The 17,800-nt window shown below is 37.5% G+C and overlaps 1 protein-coding gene across 4 annotated transcripts in view; it reads right to left on the bottom strand.

Annotated features, from left to right (window-relative positions):
• NETO1 (neuropilin and tolloid like 1) overlaps positions 1-17,800 on the bottom strand; it is a 79,151-nt gene that overhangs the window by 22,930 nt on the left and 38,421 nt on the right. For all 4 annotated transcript variants that reach the window (XR_010028950.1, XR_010028951.1, XR_010028952.1 and 1 more), the window contains exon 7: positions 10,672-10,900. Coding sequence is in view for 1 of the 4 variants with exons in the window: in XM_063165288.1 (XP_063021358.1) it covers positions 10,672-10,900 (229 nt within the window). In the remaining 3 variants the exon portion in view is untranslated. The remainder of the gene's footprint in view (positions 1-10,671; positions 10,901-17,800) is intronic.

Genomic DNA, 17,800 nt, shown 5'->3' with positions numbered 1-17,800 from the left:
GACAAAGCTATACAGCATATATTCCTTGTGCATACTAAATATTTGACATGCAACATGGAGAGCAGTCAAGCCATAAACTCTTTTATTATTCTGTGGCAGGAAGCTCGCAGTTTTGCCTAAAATGACTGAACCTTCCCCTAGTATGACTCTCTTGGATGTAGCAGGTTGGATTCTAAACATTGTTGGGAAGTCACCAATGTGTTATCAACAGTTTAACCATAGATCCAAAACATATCACCCTATGGGCTGCTATGAAGAGAGTTAACTGTATCCCAGACTGATCCAATGAGTGACAGATAATATCTTCTAAAGTTTTTGCTGAAACCTCAATTTTATAAGAAAACTTTTGTGACTCAAACAAGATATGTACTTGATGGCACATATCAATGGTGTCTGACCAGCTATACACAGAGAAAGTAAAATTATTTTAAAAACCTTTTAGTCATAAAAAAAGCTACAGTCAAGAAGCACCCTTTTGATCACAAGTATGAAGATAAAGAAGCACAACAGTCTTCAGTGTCCCTGAAGCCCATGGCCTGGAAGAATCATGCAGATTAAAGTTGCAGGAAAATGGTTTTACTGATGGCTCTGTTTTATTACTATGAAGAAATTGCCTGAAAACCTTTGGAAGGTACTGAAGATGCTGCTAAACTGTGGTGTTTATGGAAGTATTGGGAGATCATTAGATGTTGGGACTGAGAAGCTATTGCTCCAAAAGTGCATAATATAGTAGAGATAAATTACTCCTCATATCTCTTCTTTAAAAGAGAAAGACTTCCGTAACTTAGAAGAGCTACAAACGTTGTCAGTGTTAAATTGTCAAAAATTAACTCCTTATGTATTTATTTTTTTATTTCAAGCAACCCAAAAGTGTTATTATAATTATTTTTAAGGGAGAGATAAATAATAAACTAAGACCCCTAGCTAATCAGAAAGCAGCTATGATGCTCCTATCACAATATTACTGAAACTTCGAGTTTGATACTTCACAGAAATTGTTCTCCTCTGCAACTTTAGAAGCAGTTCCTATGACAACATAAATGCATAGCAGAGAGAATGATTTAGTGCCTTGCTAATGAAGGACAACACAAAGGATTTGTATGACTCAATAGATCTTGTCAATAAATCTACTTACCAATAAGTGTTTAAGTTAAGATATCCATAACTGGCATATTTGGAGCAGTTATGGTGTGTTAAGCAAAGAATAAATGCCATAAAAATCAAAAAGCACACCCCAAACATGTAACCACTCACTCAGATAAAACACTATATATACAATCTATCTCTTAGCCAGAAGACATCAAGCAGCCTGTCCACTGTTCAATTTTTGTTTTTAAATCTGGGATACCATCTCTTGAAGTGCAGGGAGTCTGGTCACATTTTAAGTTTGTTACAGAAAGGATTCTACTTTATGCTGGGCAGATCAGAAGAGCACATGTGAATATTAGAAAGGGAGGATATTTAGGTACAGTCCTTATCTATCTGTTGCTGTCATTTGGGGACAATGAAGGCTGAGCCTGGAGGATGCTGTGCCACATCCTGATGTGACACATCACGTAGATAGCACATCAAAGGCATAATCGTCCTTTCACGCTCTGGCTGCAATCCCTGTTACCAGGCAAGGTGAGGATCTTTTAGGATGTTTCCCACATGCAGGAACAGTCTCACTGCCTACTCTGAGTAAAAAGAAGTGAGAAACCTAAGAAGATCTAAAGAGGCATCCATTCAAAATACAAAGTGTATCCAAAAAAAGACTCAAATATCAAACAGAGAAACTTCACAAAGTGACACAGGAAAAATGGGGAAATATTAAAAACCAAAAGCAAACAAACAATCATTTGCAGGATTAATATAGGTTATACGATGAAGCCCACAAAAAAACCCAAACAACCAACAAGAAAACAAACACAAAAAACCCCAACCAAAATGCCAAAAAACATTCCAAGTGGAATGAAGGATCTTAGAAGTGAAGTCAGAAGGACAGAGCGCTGTCTGAATTCAGAGGCATAGTGGTGATAACTAGAAAAAAAGAACTAAAAGAAGGCAGCAAGGAAGTGAAAATAAGACAAAGAAAGAGAGGCATCTACGGGGAAAAAAAAAGTGTCAAATGGTTATTTTATTCTGCACTAAAAGAAATAGTGAGATTTTCTATCAAATGAAAAAAAAATAGAAAATTTTTCACAGATGAGAGAAAAATAAAGAGTAATAAAAAAGACCTTTTTTCAGATTTAGGAAGGAATAATTCTGCAAATAGGTGACAAGGACATCTGGAAATGAAAAGCAAGAGAAAGGAGGAAAAAAGAATGGAAATTTAAGTTTTCTGAAATTGTGCTATTGAATGATGGAGAAAAAAATAGTATGTGAATAAATGTCAAAACAAGATGAATAGTGAAGCAAAGCAATTTCAGAACATTACAGAAAACTTAGCGTGAGAGAAACTCAAATGTAAGATTCAGAAAACTAATGACAAACAGCCCCCCCTTGTTCATGTTTGTAAAATAAAAATAGCCAGGTTCTCTCTATGGTCCCATGAACGCAGAGTGATTTAACTGGACAAGAAGTCAATATGTTTTCCTTATTCTAATTAAAGTATTTTGTTGAAATGAATGAAAGCATAAAGGGTAGCTGAAAACTTGTCAGTCCTGTTATACATTGGAAAAATTAGCTTTCTTGCCCACAAAAAAAGGCTCAGCAAAGGAGTCTTGGGATGCTACATCAAGGACATTCTAGTAATACAAAAAAGATAAATGAACTGATGGAAAACTAGATTCTTTCACAACAAGATGTATCTGGTCCTGATGCAGTCTTAAAGCTGTTACAGAATCCAGCATGACAGTGGAATCAAGCAGTATGTGACAGCAAGCTTGTAGATGTTTTCACAAAAGGAAACTACTGCTATCATTAACTTCAACTAGATAAAGCAGCACAAACCTCTCCACACACCAGAAGCCGTCCTCTATCACTCCATGGTCTCACCCATCACTATATAAATGCCCTTTATGAGAGGAGAGCAGGAATGCAGAGAGCTCACCCAGGTGAGGAGCCAAGTGACTTTTTGGTCATGATCAGTGGAAAGCCCAGTGGAAAGCTACCAACTTTATACTTTGTGTCTGGACTACTTGATGAGGAACAAGCAGTCAATGAAACCTTCAGGCAGCTGGAAGAAGCCTCACAATCACAGGCCCTGGTCCTAATGGGGATTTGAACCACGTAAAATCTGTAGAGGGCAACACAGCCGGGTACAAGCAAGCCAGGAAGTTTCCAGAGTGAATTGATGACTTCCTGACACAGCTAATCAAAGAGTTGATGAGAGCAGATCTGCTGTTCCTCTTACTTTAACTAAACAAGAATCATTTGGGAAGGTGAATGTCAGGAGCATGAGATGATGGAGTTTGGGATGTTTCAAAGACGGAACAAATCAAAAAGCACAGTCATAATTCTGGGCCTCAGAAGAGCAAAAGTTCACTGTTGAGGGGTATGGGGGGACAAATGCCATGGGAGGTGGTCCTGGAAAGACACAAGTTCAAGGAGAGTTGGTTGATTCTGTAAGATCACCTCCTCCAAGCTCAGCAGTTGAATATCTGGAGTGCCCAAAAATCAGGTGAAGGTTGCAGTTATCCTGCATGGATGGACTATGATCAAGTCCATCTAACTTTGACTAAGCTCAAAGTTAGAAAGGATACATATAAGTGGTGGCAGTAGGGCAGCATGATCCCAGCAGAAATATGACTTCTCTGAGTGGAAGGAGCTAAGGTTAAGGAAGGTTCAATCAACTGGACAGACATGAACTCCTGGGTCCTAATATGGTTCCCCCAGTAGGGAACCATACTGCAGTGGCTCACAGCACTGAGAAGCCACTCTTGGCTATCTCTGAAAAGTCCTGCTGACTGAAACCTCAAGGGGCTGGGTAAACTGGATCTTCAAGCAGATTAACAAAGGGAAATGTCCTGTGCTTTGGGAGGAATGAATTCATGCACCAGTATGTGCTGGGGACTGACCAACTAGAAAGCAAGCTTGCAGAAAATGTTCTGGTATGCAATAAGGTCACCTTGAAAATCACCTTGAGCCAGCAATGTGCCCTTGTGGCCCAGAAGGCCACCACCGTCCTGGGCTACATTAAAAGCAGAATTGTCAGCAGGCCAAGAGGTTTGATGCTTCCCTTCTATTTAGCACTGGAGAGACAACATCTGCAGTGCTGTGTCAGGTTCTGGGCTCCTCTGCACACAAGGGAGAGAGATGCCTGCAGTGATCCCAGCAAGAGGCCATGAAGGCCTTTAAAGGCTTGAGATATTGGAGGTGAGAGGAGAGGCTGAGAAAGCTGGGACTGTTTCGAGCAGGCTCTTGTCAATACATCCAAACACCCGCTGGGAGGGAGTGAAGAACACAGAGCCAGGCTCTTCTCAGCAATGCCCAGTGACAAGACAGAAAGCAGTGAGCACTAAAGGAAATATAGAAAATTCCCTTTAAATGCAAGAACTAACTTTTACTTTGAGGCTGGTCAAACACTGTGCAATAGCTGGTTTGTCAAGTGAGGTCGTGGTGTTTCCATCACCGAAGATATTCAAAACCCAGCTGGGCACAGCCCTGAGTCACCTGCTGTAGCTGACCCTGCTTAGAGCAAAAGGATTGGACTAGACCATATCCTGGAGTCCCTTCCATCCCTTCCATGGCTCTTAAAAAACCCCTGATTATATTTAGATCAAAAGTAACAGCTGAGAACACACAATTGTATTATTTCTCCTGTGCCTCAAAGCTGCCTTGAGTCAAGCTCTACCAAGGTACTGGCCTAGAAGTGAGATAACATACTCAGCACAATGAATAATTAATAATAATTATAACACAACTGAGAAAATTAGAACTACACATATAATTCAACTTGATATATTTTGATAACGTCTCTAATAAATTCTTTGATTTTTACAGGACTAAAATACTATATTCTAAATTAAATCAATAATTAAAGAAAATTTTATTAAAAGCTCTCTTTCTAGTTTATAATTTAAACAATAATTACTCTTATATAAAATGTTTTTAAAAATCATATATACAATATTAAAAATACTAAACATTTTAATTCCGCATTATTTTTAATGAAAATATTTTCTTTTTATGGCTGTGTGCGCTATATGTAAGAGTACCTTGTATCTTAATATTCAAACACATTTTGTAGTTCTTGAATTCATTGTATATGCAACATTTCCTGCTTTGCAACAGCTATTTACACTGAACACAAGATGGTGCTCTCATCCTAGAAGATATATGAGCATGTTAATAGGAATAGATATGCTATCCCAGTCTTTTTCAGGTATAGGAAATGTTTAAAAACTCCAACTGTAACGATAACAATCCTCTCTCTGTTACTGAGAATGTAAATGTGTTCTGTTTCTAGTACATCTGAACATATGTAAAAAAGTTCTGTTTCTAGTACAAATTAGGAGATAGTTATATTATTTGTATTTCCAGAAGGTTTCCACCACAGTATTCAAAAAAGCTTCTCTTTGGTATTTGAAGGTTACTGCTTTCAAAATTCTTAAAAATTAAACCAATGTAGTAGCCTATATTTTCTTACTGTAGGAAGGTTTTAGAAATACAGGTGCCCATAATCTACACTTTTTAATTTATTAAAAAACCTTAATATTGTAATCCCGAATAGCCCTAAGAGAGAGAAATGTAAAGTGTATTAATAGTTCTTCCATACAGTTCTTCATTTCAGTATAGAAATTAAATATTCCATGTTATTAATAATTATATCATTGAGATATTATTACATAAGTAACAAAACACACTATCTCTGTGCATTAAGAATCATTTTGTTGGGCATTGCAGGATACTCTGGATATCAACTGCAATCATGGACAGGCCAAAATATTCTTACAAGATGGAGCTAAAAGCAGATCTGTTATGTTATGGAACTGGTGTGCAGCCTGGCTGCTCCTCTTCAGTGCAGCGCTTTCTCGAGTGCATTTCTCACTATTTCTCAGCGCCATCCACAGTTAGTGCAGCTCCTTTGCTTCCAGGGTGAGAACCAGCTGAGCCAGCCAGCTTGGGTGTCTATGCTGTACTTCACTGAACTCTGTGGATTTACCCTTTGAGCCTGTTTCAAGGCAGGGATTTCACGCCAGGATGGGATAATCTTAGACAAATGTCCTACCCTACTTGTTATTTTTAGGCCTATCTCTCTCCCTCCTTTCTCCCTTTCCTTTCTTGTCATAACATTTTTGAAAGGTCTTGCTTCCTCCTAAGGGTGAATGGGAAAACTCTGAAATCTTAACAATGGTTAGATGTGAGAAACATTTTACACTGAAGTTGTTGGAAATTTCACACTTACTCCTCCTCTCCTCAAGATAGCTCATTGCCTCATGCTCTGCACACACGAATTCTTTAAGTACAGATCATTTGGATTTTCCCATTGTTCTTTAACGAAAAATAAGACTTTCCTCCATAAGAGAAGGAAAATTTAAATTCTTCAGATGTTCCTTGAATCATCTTTGAAACAGAAGTTGCCTTTCAGTCTCTTCAAGGAAAAATATTTATTGAGAGACAGTTTCACTTGCTTTATTAAAATAATAAAATTATTAAGATTGTTATAGGATTGTGCAATACAATAATATTATTTGCCACTAATAAAAAAAAGGGCTTGTTAAAATACAGCTATTAGAAACTTGAAAATGAGTTGGGCTTAATACTGATGCTTTCTCAGTCACTTTCAGAGAGCTCTGTGAAAGATAAATGTAACTTTTATGGGTAGTTATTATCCTATACAGATCAATAATCTAGTCTTTCAAAAACACCTGTATGTGGTTTCATGGGTTTTTGTTCAGGATTTTGTTTTTGATATACAAACTCACCAGAGAATGGCAGGTCAGGAGCCTGTGCTCAGAGCTCCAACCTGTGTTCTGTTAATACACTCTGGGCACCACAAAGAATTATTTTGTTCAGGGTCAGAGAGTCACTGGGATGCTTAGCCAGTGAAGGTTTTTCACTAGAGATAGCTGCAAATAGCACAGAAGGGAAGAAAATCACAGATGAGTGCTCACCAGTAACAAGGCTATCCCAATGGTTTCCTTTTAAAATATTAGTATGGAAGCAGAGAGCAAAACCAGCAAAGCTGCAATCTGTTTACATGCCTAAGTCCTTGCAAAAAGAAACTGCTTCTCCACAGGTTGCACTAAACAACTTGCTGATCCCTTTTTCAGTACTTAGCTTTGTCACAAAAACACAGTCCCTAGCGCTGCATACCTGCAGTCCCTCTTCCCCGTTAAAGAACTGCCCATGCTGGGTGTTCCTCTTCAAGTCTGTAAACAAGAACTTAAGTGCTGTTCCTTGATCAAACTGGACACTACTCTTCTAAGCATGGCCTTGGACTTCTGTCCAAATATGAGTTTTGTTCATAACAATAAAATAAGAATGACAGAACTTGTGCTTCATTAGGAAGGTTGCATATGACAGGGCTCTAAAGAAAGACTTTAAACTCAAAGGGACCATAAGGAGTGAATGAAGTCTTTCTGGTCGGGGGTTTCTGGTGCAGGGTTTTGGGCACAAAAGTCGTGCTACCAAAGGGCAGTCAGAGGCGAGAAAGTGAATATCTTGTCTGCTGTGCATACAGAGGGTTCTTCTCTTATGCCATATGCCCTGGTTCTACAAATCTGCTTTTAGGCTAAAGCGTAGGTGTGTCTGCTGAGGAGCAGCTCTTTGAAGAAGCTGTAGGTGTAGCATGTCTGTCATTAATCAGGCTGGAGATCACTCTTCAATCATGGAAAATGAAATGAACATTTAGTCAGTGGGTGAGAAAACAAAGACTCATTTTTCAAGTCTTCTTATCAGATGAACAGACACCTACTGATTATACCAGATTTTTGTTTACCTTTTACTGATTCTTATATTAACTTGCTGGATATTTAAAAACTAGTGTAATACTGAATCCCATGCACAAAAATATGATCATGGTTAGAAGATATCTTAAAAAATAAAAAAGTAAGGACACAAAGAGTCAAAATGACAGTTGGAATAGTTAATAATGCTGACCATGAAACATCAGAGCATCACTATAAATTATCATCTATTAAGAATTAATCAGTTATTAAGAGTTACTTAGAGCTCAACTACTATTTTGACAATGATGAGAATCATTCCTGATTTTCTGGTGCAGGAAATTTAACAACCTCATGCATTGTATGCCTTTCCTTCAGACATATTTACAGCACTGCTGCTCTGAAAGCATCACTGTGAGAAGGTTGGAAACTTATAAGAGCACTTTTTAGATGCCAACAAAAAATGCATACATATTTTAAATGGATTTGGAACACCCTGATTGAAACATATAAAAAAAATCATAGAAGAAATCTCTTTAAGATCTCTCTGTTCTGCACAAATGTCAAGTCCCCAGGAAATGGGTCTGTAACTGGAATAAACACTGAATAGACTTACACTGAAAGAAAACAATGCTCAGGCTTAGTAGCTTGTTTCCGCAAGATACCACTTCCAGTACACAGAGCCTTGTGTAAGAGAAAACTCAGAGTCTCAACAGCCTAACTCCACAATGAGAACTATAGGAGAAACAGATCATAACACCTCCAGGTCATTCCCACGGGAACAGAAAATACTTCGTCACTCTTTACCATGCGTGTTACTGCAACATAAATGTAATCTTCTATTTTATTCTTTTCTCAGCTCTATATAAACAAAATAGATTTTTTTTCCTCTTTCTTTGTCCCTGAAGAGACACACAGGTGTCTGTTCCCTGATGCACATCTCCCAGAATGAGGTCTGGCATTCCTTCTCTTCCATGCAGATGATCTAATTATTCCCACACGCTGCTGAAAGGCGCTGCAGTTTACATGCCATGAGCTGTGTCTCAGTGTGTCTCACTGACATCTGTTCTAGCCAGCTCCTGACAGCCAGCACCAGTGTGTGGCATAGGGCAGCACCTAGGGACAACTGACAAGACACAGAAAATACCATCTGCATCACCTTTAAATCTTTAAAGGTAATTTCCAGCATTAAAATCACAGATGCAGTATCCTCTACTATTTATGAGCAGGCTATGTAGACATATTTCAAAATATTATTTAGCCTTTAATAAATTTTCTGCTTTTAGTGAGCAATGACTCTTCAGAGCAAATTTACAGAAAGCGCATTATGTTAGTATTTTGAATTTCTTAGTCAGAATATTTTTCACTATAAACTATCACCTGCTTACAAGAAAAGAGTGGCTTATAAGATGTAGTATGTCAGGTAAATATATTAGGAATATTGTAAGAGAAAAAAAACCGCCACATTTTTCCTTATTATCCTTTAAAACATGAGAGCTTTGCAAACATAAACTTATTCAAACCTTCAGTTCAAGTTAGTCATCATAGTGCTTCACTCTCCAGCTTTTTATATGCTGTGAACCTCCAGTGTCAATGCAGTTGTTTCTAAGGTAACAGATCAAGATGCCTTGTGAAAAAAATTAATCAGATCTTGAATATTCAAGACATCTCCAGTTGCAGAAATGAGAAAAGGGCAATATATCTCAACCAAGGGTTCTCAATGTCTTTTAGACCCCAGCCTGGTTTGCAGGCAAGAACAATATAATCCATCCTAAGGCTGTGAGTGTGAGAGTACAGTGGTGCCTGCAGTTTCAGGCATGTAAAATGTCAGAAATTTTTTAATCAGAGCCATAATTAAGGAATTATGGAGGCTGTTCTCAACAGAGACTCGTTGCCTCATTGCAGGGTACCCACACAGAATACAGATGAAGAATGTGTTTGGTGGGTTGAGCCTTCATTCCAACCACTGACAGTCACAAAGAAATCTTTCTTTCTGTCAGACACACGATACACAAACCAAAAACACATAAAAATTAACACGAACCAGTACGTGAAAATAAATGCACCTTTCTAAAGAGGCCAAATATGTATTATTCCTATCAAAGGAAACAAATAGATATCTCTCACAGGGCTTTCACAGGATTATCTGGGTCAATAGTTTTCAGTGATTGGAGCTATTGGGTTTTGTTGAGGGATTTTTGTGATTTGATTGTTTCTTTTCTTAAACTGGCTAGAACTCCATTTTGTTTCTTTTACAGGTTATATTGCTTATTATCTGAGTCCAGATGTCATATAAAATATAAACACAAGTAAGGCACATAAAGAGAATATTAACCAAAATATGAAGGGATTTTAGAAAGCTTTTGTTGCTACAAAAAAACCCTAAACTCTTTGCTTAACAATATCTGACACATATGTTCACTGCTATACGCACACACCCACTACTTGTGCTAAAATAATCATAAGTTATTCTTCAAATGCATATCATAATGAGATCTAAAAAACCAAATTCAGAGAAAATGATCTGACTTGATAAAAACTTTCAGAGTTGTATTATTTTCCATCTTGTGTAAGGAAAAACTTTCATGTAGCTTGAGGATCAGACAAAAGTCACAGTTATATGACTGGACAGGTCATGACCACTTGTACCTTCTTTCTTGGTTTTGAATCTTGTGGTCCGTCTGCTGCATTAAAAAATATTACTCAGTACAAATGTTTGGAATAAGAACTGGTTAAATATTTATATAGCTTGTTTGGCAACATACTTCAGTGTCTGCTCTGCATGAAGAAAATATTAACAGATTTTGGGACTTGTATCATTGAACAAACTGAAAGGAAGATGCATTGATTAGGGTCTTACGTTCTTGGAAAGATGTGAAGAGCATCTGGAATCGGCTGTTTCGACTGCCTTCATCTGCCCACATGCGGATTACACCCAGGCCTGTCCTCAGCATCACATCATTAGCAACTGTGCTGCAAAACTTTGCCTTCAAATCCTCCACCGAGCTGCTTCCGTCATACACTGCTACAAAATTCCTTTTGCATTCGTTGGAATTCTGCATCTCGTAGTCCAAAAATCGCAAATAGATCTATAAATCAATCAAACAACAAAGGGAACATGTACAGACATTTGAGAATGACTGAAAAAACATTAAGCAACTTTGCTCTACATTTGAAGGAGAAAGAGTACATAGCAATTCACTCAAAATAATTTTTCTGGAGCTGGTGATCCATAGGGCACTTCTTCAGAAGGCCATTAATATGCAAACTGAGCACTGTTTCTACTTCCTGGTATTTTGTCTTGCTTCCAAGTAGAATGTCTGAGAAGATCTAGATATTTCTTTGTTCTTACCTACAATAAGGTCCTAATTTGCAAATACATACTTTTTTTTTCAGAAGTGTGTGGAATGGTTCTTCAAGCTGAAGGACAGATAAGCTAGAAATTTCTTCTTTTACTCCTTGGCACAATATTGCTCTATTACATGACTGACATGTGAAATAATAAGGCAAATCATTGCTGCTCCCTCCCCAGAGTCAATGTGTCATCTTATAAGTTTCTGCTACACTGATTCAGGAAGTGAGAATCTAAGAGCCAGGCAGAACTCCATCGTTACCCTTTTTATGTTTCCTCAAGGATCTGGCCACCATCTCAGCTCTTCTAAACAAAGCATTATGGTATACATTTTATAATTCAAGTGGATTGAAATCAAGCATATTTTGTGTAAACTCCTAGAAACCTATGTCTCTTGCATACAAGTTAATTGTCTCACAATGTAAAAGATACACTGCCCTTTGCAAAGAACTCTTTAAAACTACTTAAAAAGAGGGAGGGGTGAGGATAAAAGACGATTATTTCATATTCAAGTGTATAAGGACTTTAGGGTAAACTACCACTTTTAAAAGCGATTGATTATAAAAGCAACATCAAATATTCAATTCACAGAGAAGTATTATTTTCAATAGATACATGATACATAATCAAACTGCCAAGGGTATTCCTCTGATCTCAAGAGAATGATACAGAAAGGTGAATTAGGGCAGAAATTGTATAAAAAGGCAATAAGCATACACAGCATAGAGCTGTATGCATCTTCACTTGAAAAAATTACTAAAAAAAGAAGCCCCCCTGTATTAGACATCGAATATACTTATTTCCAAACAATTTTTTGACTTTAGTTGTTTTTCATATGCAAAAAACAAATGTTTTATAAGCTCCTCTGCTTTTGCAGAAAGTTCACAAGCAGTGCATATCCTAGTAGCAGCAAGCCTCATAATTTCACCTCATTAATATATTAAAACTCTTATGGCTTAAGAATTATATGCTCTCAAGCAGTTGTTACAGTTTAATAATAGCCCAGATTTTTTAATGGGCCTTTTCAGGTATTTTATTATTGTATATTTTCATTCCTTGTTATGCTTTGCATAAATGTCCCTCTGAAAAGAATAGCTGTGACAAATTTTAACTAGCCAATGAAATTAGGCATACCAATGGCACTTTTTTTTCCTTAATCTGTTACTCTTACAGTGATTCTTACTCATATTCCATCATTTCCATCTTCCAGAAGAGTTCAGAGGAATATATTTCAATTAAAGTTCAGATAAGTCTACTTTACTTTCACCATGTATCCGGGAGTTTACATACCATAAATTAAGGAATCTGCTTGTGCTAGTCTCCACAAAATGGAGCAACTAACAGAGATGCACAAAGACGTAGTGAGATGGAAATATCTTATATCAAGGTATAGTCTTTACAGTGTTTTTCACTTCATTTACTGTTTGTTCAGTAAAACAGTGAAATGATACACACTACTGTGCTGAGAGAGAAAGATCCCACGTGGGGGAATCTCACAAGGGAGAGGGAGGTATGGGAATAGACAAGGTCATGATACCAACACCCAGCAACTGACCAAATTTGGGAACACCAGAGAGCTGCTTCTGTGTCCCAGACACCAGATCCTCCTTCTCAAGGAGGGGCGCAACAGGTACTGTGCAGCCCTGGCACCCAGCCTCTCGTGGGAAGCTGCTGAGACAGCCCAGAGTACATCTCTGCATTACTCAGGGAAATAAGTGTGCCCCTTGCTTTTCTTTTCTCACTTAAGTGAAGCACTCTGCTTCAGACAGGTGTCCCAGTGCCTGCCAGCCTTGTCACAGGTAATGCAATGAAATTTTCCTGCAGTGATTATAGGCAGTATTGCATACATATGATTGTTTCCCAGGAAGAGAAATGAGTCAGATAGATTATTCTCAAAGAACAGAGGGCTTGCAACATGCTTTGTCATGAATCATTACTTTACTGTCTGCATATGGCTATCATATGTACACCATTTATACTTATATGCCATATATATATATGTATATGATAGACCACAAAGTTATACTGCAATGTACCACATCACATTTTTGTCTATTCCCCTCTTCAGGGAAGCTCATATTTACTCCAGCAAAAAAGATTACATTAATCTGACAGCAGAAAAATGATAAAACTATACCTACTGGGTGAAAGGCCTTGCACACTTGTTCACATGTTCTCTATTTCTATCCTGCTGCCTTTTATATATGCATTTATATGTACAATTGCATGTGCATATATATAAGCACATGTATTTCTTTTAAAGGGTATCCCATTTCAGCATGGAGATATAATTTTTATGAGTTTTCATTCTTACAAGAAATGTGCGCTAATCCTCACTGCGGTTACAAAATATCACCTCTCCCAGCAATTTCCAGCATTCATCAATTATTCCTGATCTGTTCAAAAACACTGTTCATATAGCAGCACAGATAAAATCTTATTTCTATGGGCTTATCATTTGACATTCTTTAGTTTCTGGAGGCATACCAGCCTTATAAAATAGTAAAGTATTTCTTAGAGTAGCAGTCATAAATACTGAAAAGGAATCAAGAGAATAATAACTCAGCATTTTGTTTTGAGTCTTCCAGGGGAAGAAGCCAAAACCTTCAATTTTTCCCAAGCCTGAATTCTGCTGTCAGTCATACCTGTTCATTCCTCTGTGTGGGAAATTCAGCCAACACTGTAACGTATATAGACCTGATAGGAAATGGAACCACTAGAAAGAAATATTTGACTTAGAAATATATGTCTAGCCTGTAGAAGAAAGATGCCACTTTCTCCAGTGCCATGAAGTTTCATAAATTAGAGAAAATAAGCTACTGATATTCTGAGGTGAGTTGGAGCTTCATTTTCATTGTCTTTGGAGATGACCACTCCTAGTACTTTATATAAAATATTGAGGACTTTGTACAGCACACCCTGAAATCAGGGGGTATATTTCAATCTATTTTTTTGAATCAGACCTTTAGCTCAAGACTGCAGTGTATTTTTAAAAGCTGGAAACTGATTACACAAACTGACAACCTGATATTGGATCAGATTTTATTTTAATTTAATTGCATCTGCACGCCTCTGCCAACTTGTATGGTTTCATTGCTATATATTTGCCATTGTTCCTGTCACTGGCTGTAAGACCCACACTGGCAGAAGAAAATGACTAATAATAAATTGAGTTCCCCAGGGAAAGAATAAAACTGATTATATGACAAACTCTTATTTAATGCAAAATGTTCCCTGTACATAGCTTTTTTGAAATCAGGGAAATATTCTCATTGCTTTTGCTGATATGTGGATGTCACTAAAACAAATGGATCAGAAAGTGAGAGAAAAATTATCAATATTACTGGTTATTTCATTTACAGAGTTCTTAGCCATTATTTCTACCATCAGTGGATAAGAAACTTTGTTTCCCTGAAAGAAAATGAACTAAACCAAAGGTTACAGACTCAAACACCACCATCTGCCTTCATTAAGCATTTTTTCATTGATGCCAATAGAAGCTTTTGGGATGAGCATTTCCATAGATACTGACACATTATATTAGCATAGTCGAGGCATTCTTGCTGAAGAGAACATCTTATTTGAAAGAAGCATAACTGCCATATCTTCTTCTTTCACATTTTTGCTGCAAAGTTTAATAAGACATTTTTGTCAAGTCATCAGCTCCACATTACTTAGGAGAGGGGGCCGCTCAAGTATTAGATTAACTGAGTTTTGAGATGTCACTGCAAATGCCAATGTCATTAGCAACAAAACTGATAAAGCCTCACTGCAACTGTGGCATATTACACTCAGTCACATAATATTTTAAATAATTCTCTTGTCGCCTGTAAGTTTTGTTTGGTCACCATAAATAATAATCAAAAAAGGAAACAGTGGGAAAGTTTTACTATTTATTTTCATTTAAATTTGAAAACAACAAAAATCTCTGACTGAACATACTCGGAAAAAACCCGCAAGATTATTGTAAACTATGAATAATATATCACTTCAGTAAAATAGTCAGATTATAATCTCCTCATAGTGAATCACTTCTGATGAGTTCTGCTTTTTAATCAATCACTGAAGGTTAGGGATGACAACATGATTGATCAGGCCAGTCAGGAAAAGCTTCAAACCATATCCCAGCATATCAGACTCAATATATCTGCAGAGACACTCAGTCGCCTTAAACCAAACCAAACAAAAAGCCATCATTCAGCTGCCAAAAGTAATTTAAACATAAGAGAAGAACTTCCTCTTCATCCTAGTGTAATGTCCAGATTTCACACACTCTCCTTTTGGGTTCAATCAATTCACTTGTAAGCACAGGACTGGGTTAAATTGTCCCGTTGTTCAATGATAAGTCACGACACCTACTTTATTCTGCATCTTTTTCAGCTCTGTGTGATTAACAAAGTACTTTCAAGATGATTCCTCCAGTATTTAGGCCTGGGAAACCCAGTTTTTTTAAAGCAGATTGTGCAACATTAATTGAACTCCTTCAAGGCAACCAGACACCAAGGACACCAGCCTAAAAAAGCATGTTACGAATGAGGCTTGAATTTGTCACCTAAAATGGTCTGTCCTATGGCTTGGATGCTATTTTTTTTTTTTTAAATCAGCCTTACTTCAGTGCAAAAGTGTTAATAACACACGATCTGTTGCATTTTTGTTCATTATTTTGGGGGATTATTCTACATTTTTGGTCTTTCTGTTACTAGTCTGGGACCATGTTGTGCAAACAGAGAGCTCCATACCTCATATTTTCTTCTGTTCTGGAGCTTGGAGAATACTGTCTGTCAAAGATGACAATTTTATATGGTCCTTCTAAGATACTGGGATTCACAGCCAAGGCTCACATATCAGAACACCAGTTTTTCTAGACAGGCAAAACCCTGGATTTCTTTGCTTTGTCCTATTTGTTTCTTCAAACTTCTGTGACTGTCCAATAGTTGACACTTACTCTGTCAAGTCATCCTCATTTTTTTCTTTTACAGTCCAAAAATGCTCACAAGTGAGCAATATTTACAACTCCTTGGAACTATTCTGCTTTTTAACACTGAAAACTGGAAATCAAATCCTGATTCTGCTGTTCTCTTTGACAGACATTTTATTACTTTCTTTAATACCTTTTCAAAATTACATTTCTTAATAGCTGTTTGGTTTGAGGATGCTGAGTTTCATTATATTTCTATACCTGAATGGAATAGATCAATGGTGATTTAAAAGTGGGGGTTTTGACAGTGTTACTCTGGCATGTGCATTGACATGCCTTCATAGCAGAGATTCTATATACATGATTCCAAACATGTTCTTGTCTTGCCCCTTCATCTCAGAAAACTATTTCACATAAGAGATTTTATTAGTTTAATGTAGGTAAACAATATTTTCTACTTGTTTAAACATAATTTTTTCACCTTGTACTCACCATATACACATACTTTTAAAAATTATAATAATAATTTTTATTATTATATATAAATATATATTATAATACTTTTATATATAATTTAAAAGTATAATGCTGTACTTTAAAAAATTAAAATAATAATGGTTTTTGCATTATCTGTAGGTTAGTAAGCTTCAGAGTTTCTTCAAAGAAGTAGATCATCTAAAGTTTGCAAAAGTATCTCTGGCTGTTAGGTTATTCAGCCTTTAAATTTTATTTTTCTCTAACATTTCAAGAATCACCACTCAGATGGCTCTTATTAAGTTTTAGTGCACTACTTAAAGCTTCTCTTCTACAACTGATTAAGAAGCCTCCAAAAATTAGTGCATCTTAGTCTTCCAGTGCCAACAGCTTAAACTGCTTGTCTTACAGGCCTCTCATCTAAGAGTACAAATTTCCACTTCACATGGGAGAGCAGCAAATGTTTTGGGTTAGTCAGATCAGTTCAAACAGACTCACTCACAGCTCTGCAATTTCCTTCACCTGACGTTTCCTCCTGACTGCCTAGGAAATGCACATATAACAGCCCAGTCTCTCTCCAGACTGCCCTCCCTATGAAGGCAGGCACCTGGATGCAAAGAGTCATCCCTCCATTGGGTCAGGAGCATGCCAGGTAGCAGTGCAAACCCTTAGTAAATATACAAGTGTCTTGATCACACTGGGTCCCACTGCCCTGCTCCCAGCCTCATTCCCCACCACCCCAGCCCTGCCAAGCTATTGGCCCCCTTGTGTTTGGGCCGGCCCCACTGCCTGGGCAAGCCCAGCCACCATGGCCAGGCCTGTCCCAGTCTCATTTGTCGTGTCCTGGCACTGTGGCCTCTCTCATCCTGGCCCCCTCCCATGTGCTGTGCATCCCCTTCCCACTGCAGCCCCGTGGCTCAAGCAATTGAATTTGCTTGAAACAGATGCCACCACTCCCTGGCAGCTCAGGGTTAAGAATGCTGCCATGATGTGCCAAATCTAGACACTCATTAATTGATGCTTTGGGTTTCCTTAGTCTCTTGTGTTAAATCTTGTGTGCTATAACCTTTGTCCAGTATAGCCCAGTTTAGGTTGGGCAAGAGAATCAGACACCATTTTGTCTAACTACCTTATAACTTCATTTTATTTCTCATGGTGCAAATAAAGAGGCTACTCCCACTATTTATTCAGTCTAAATGTACTTCTAACTTATTCCTCCAGAGCAGATTATTTCCACTGGACTAG

The sequence above is a fragment of the Melospiza melodia genome, chromosome 1 (genome assembly GCF_035770615.1).
Source record: "Melospiza melodia melodia isolate bMelMel2 chromosome 1, bMelMel2.pri, whole genome shotgun sequence".
Lineage (NCBI taxonomy): Eukaryota > Metazoa > Chordata > Aves > Passeriformes > Passerellidae > Melospiza > Melospiza melodia.
Note: the sequence above shows the minus strand (reverse complement) of the source record. Positions and strands in the feature narration are given on the sequence as shown.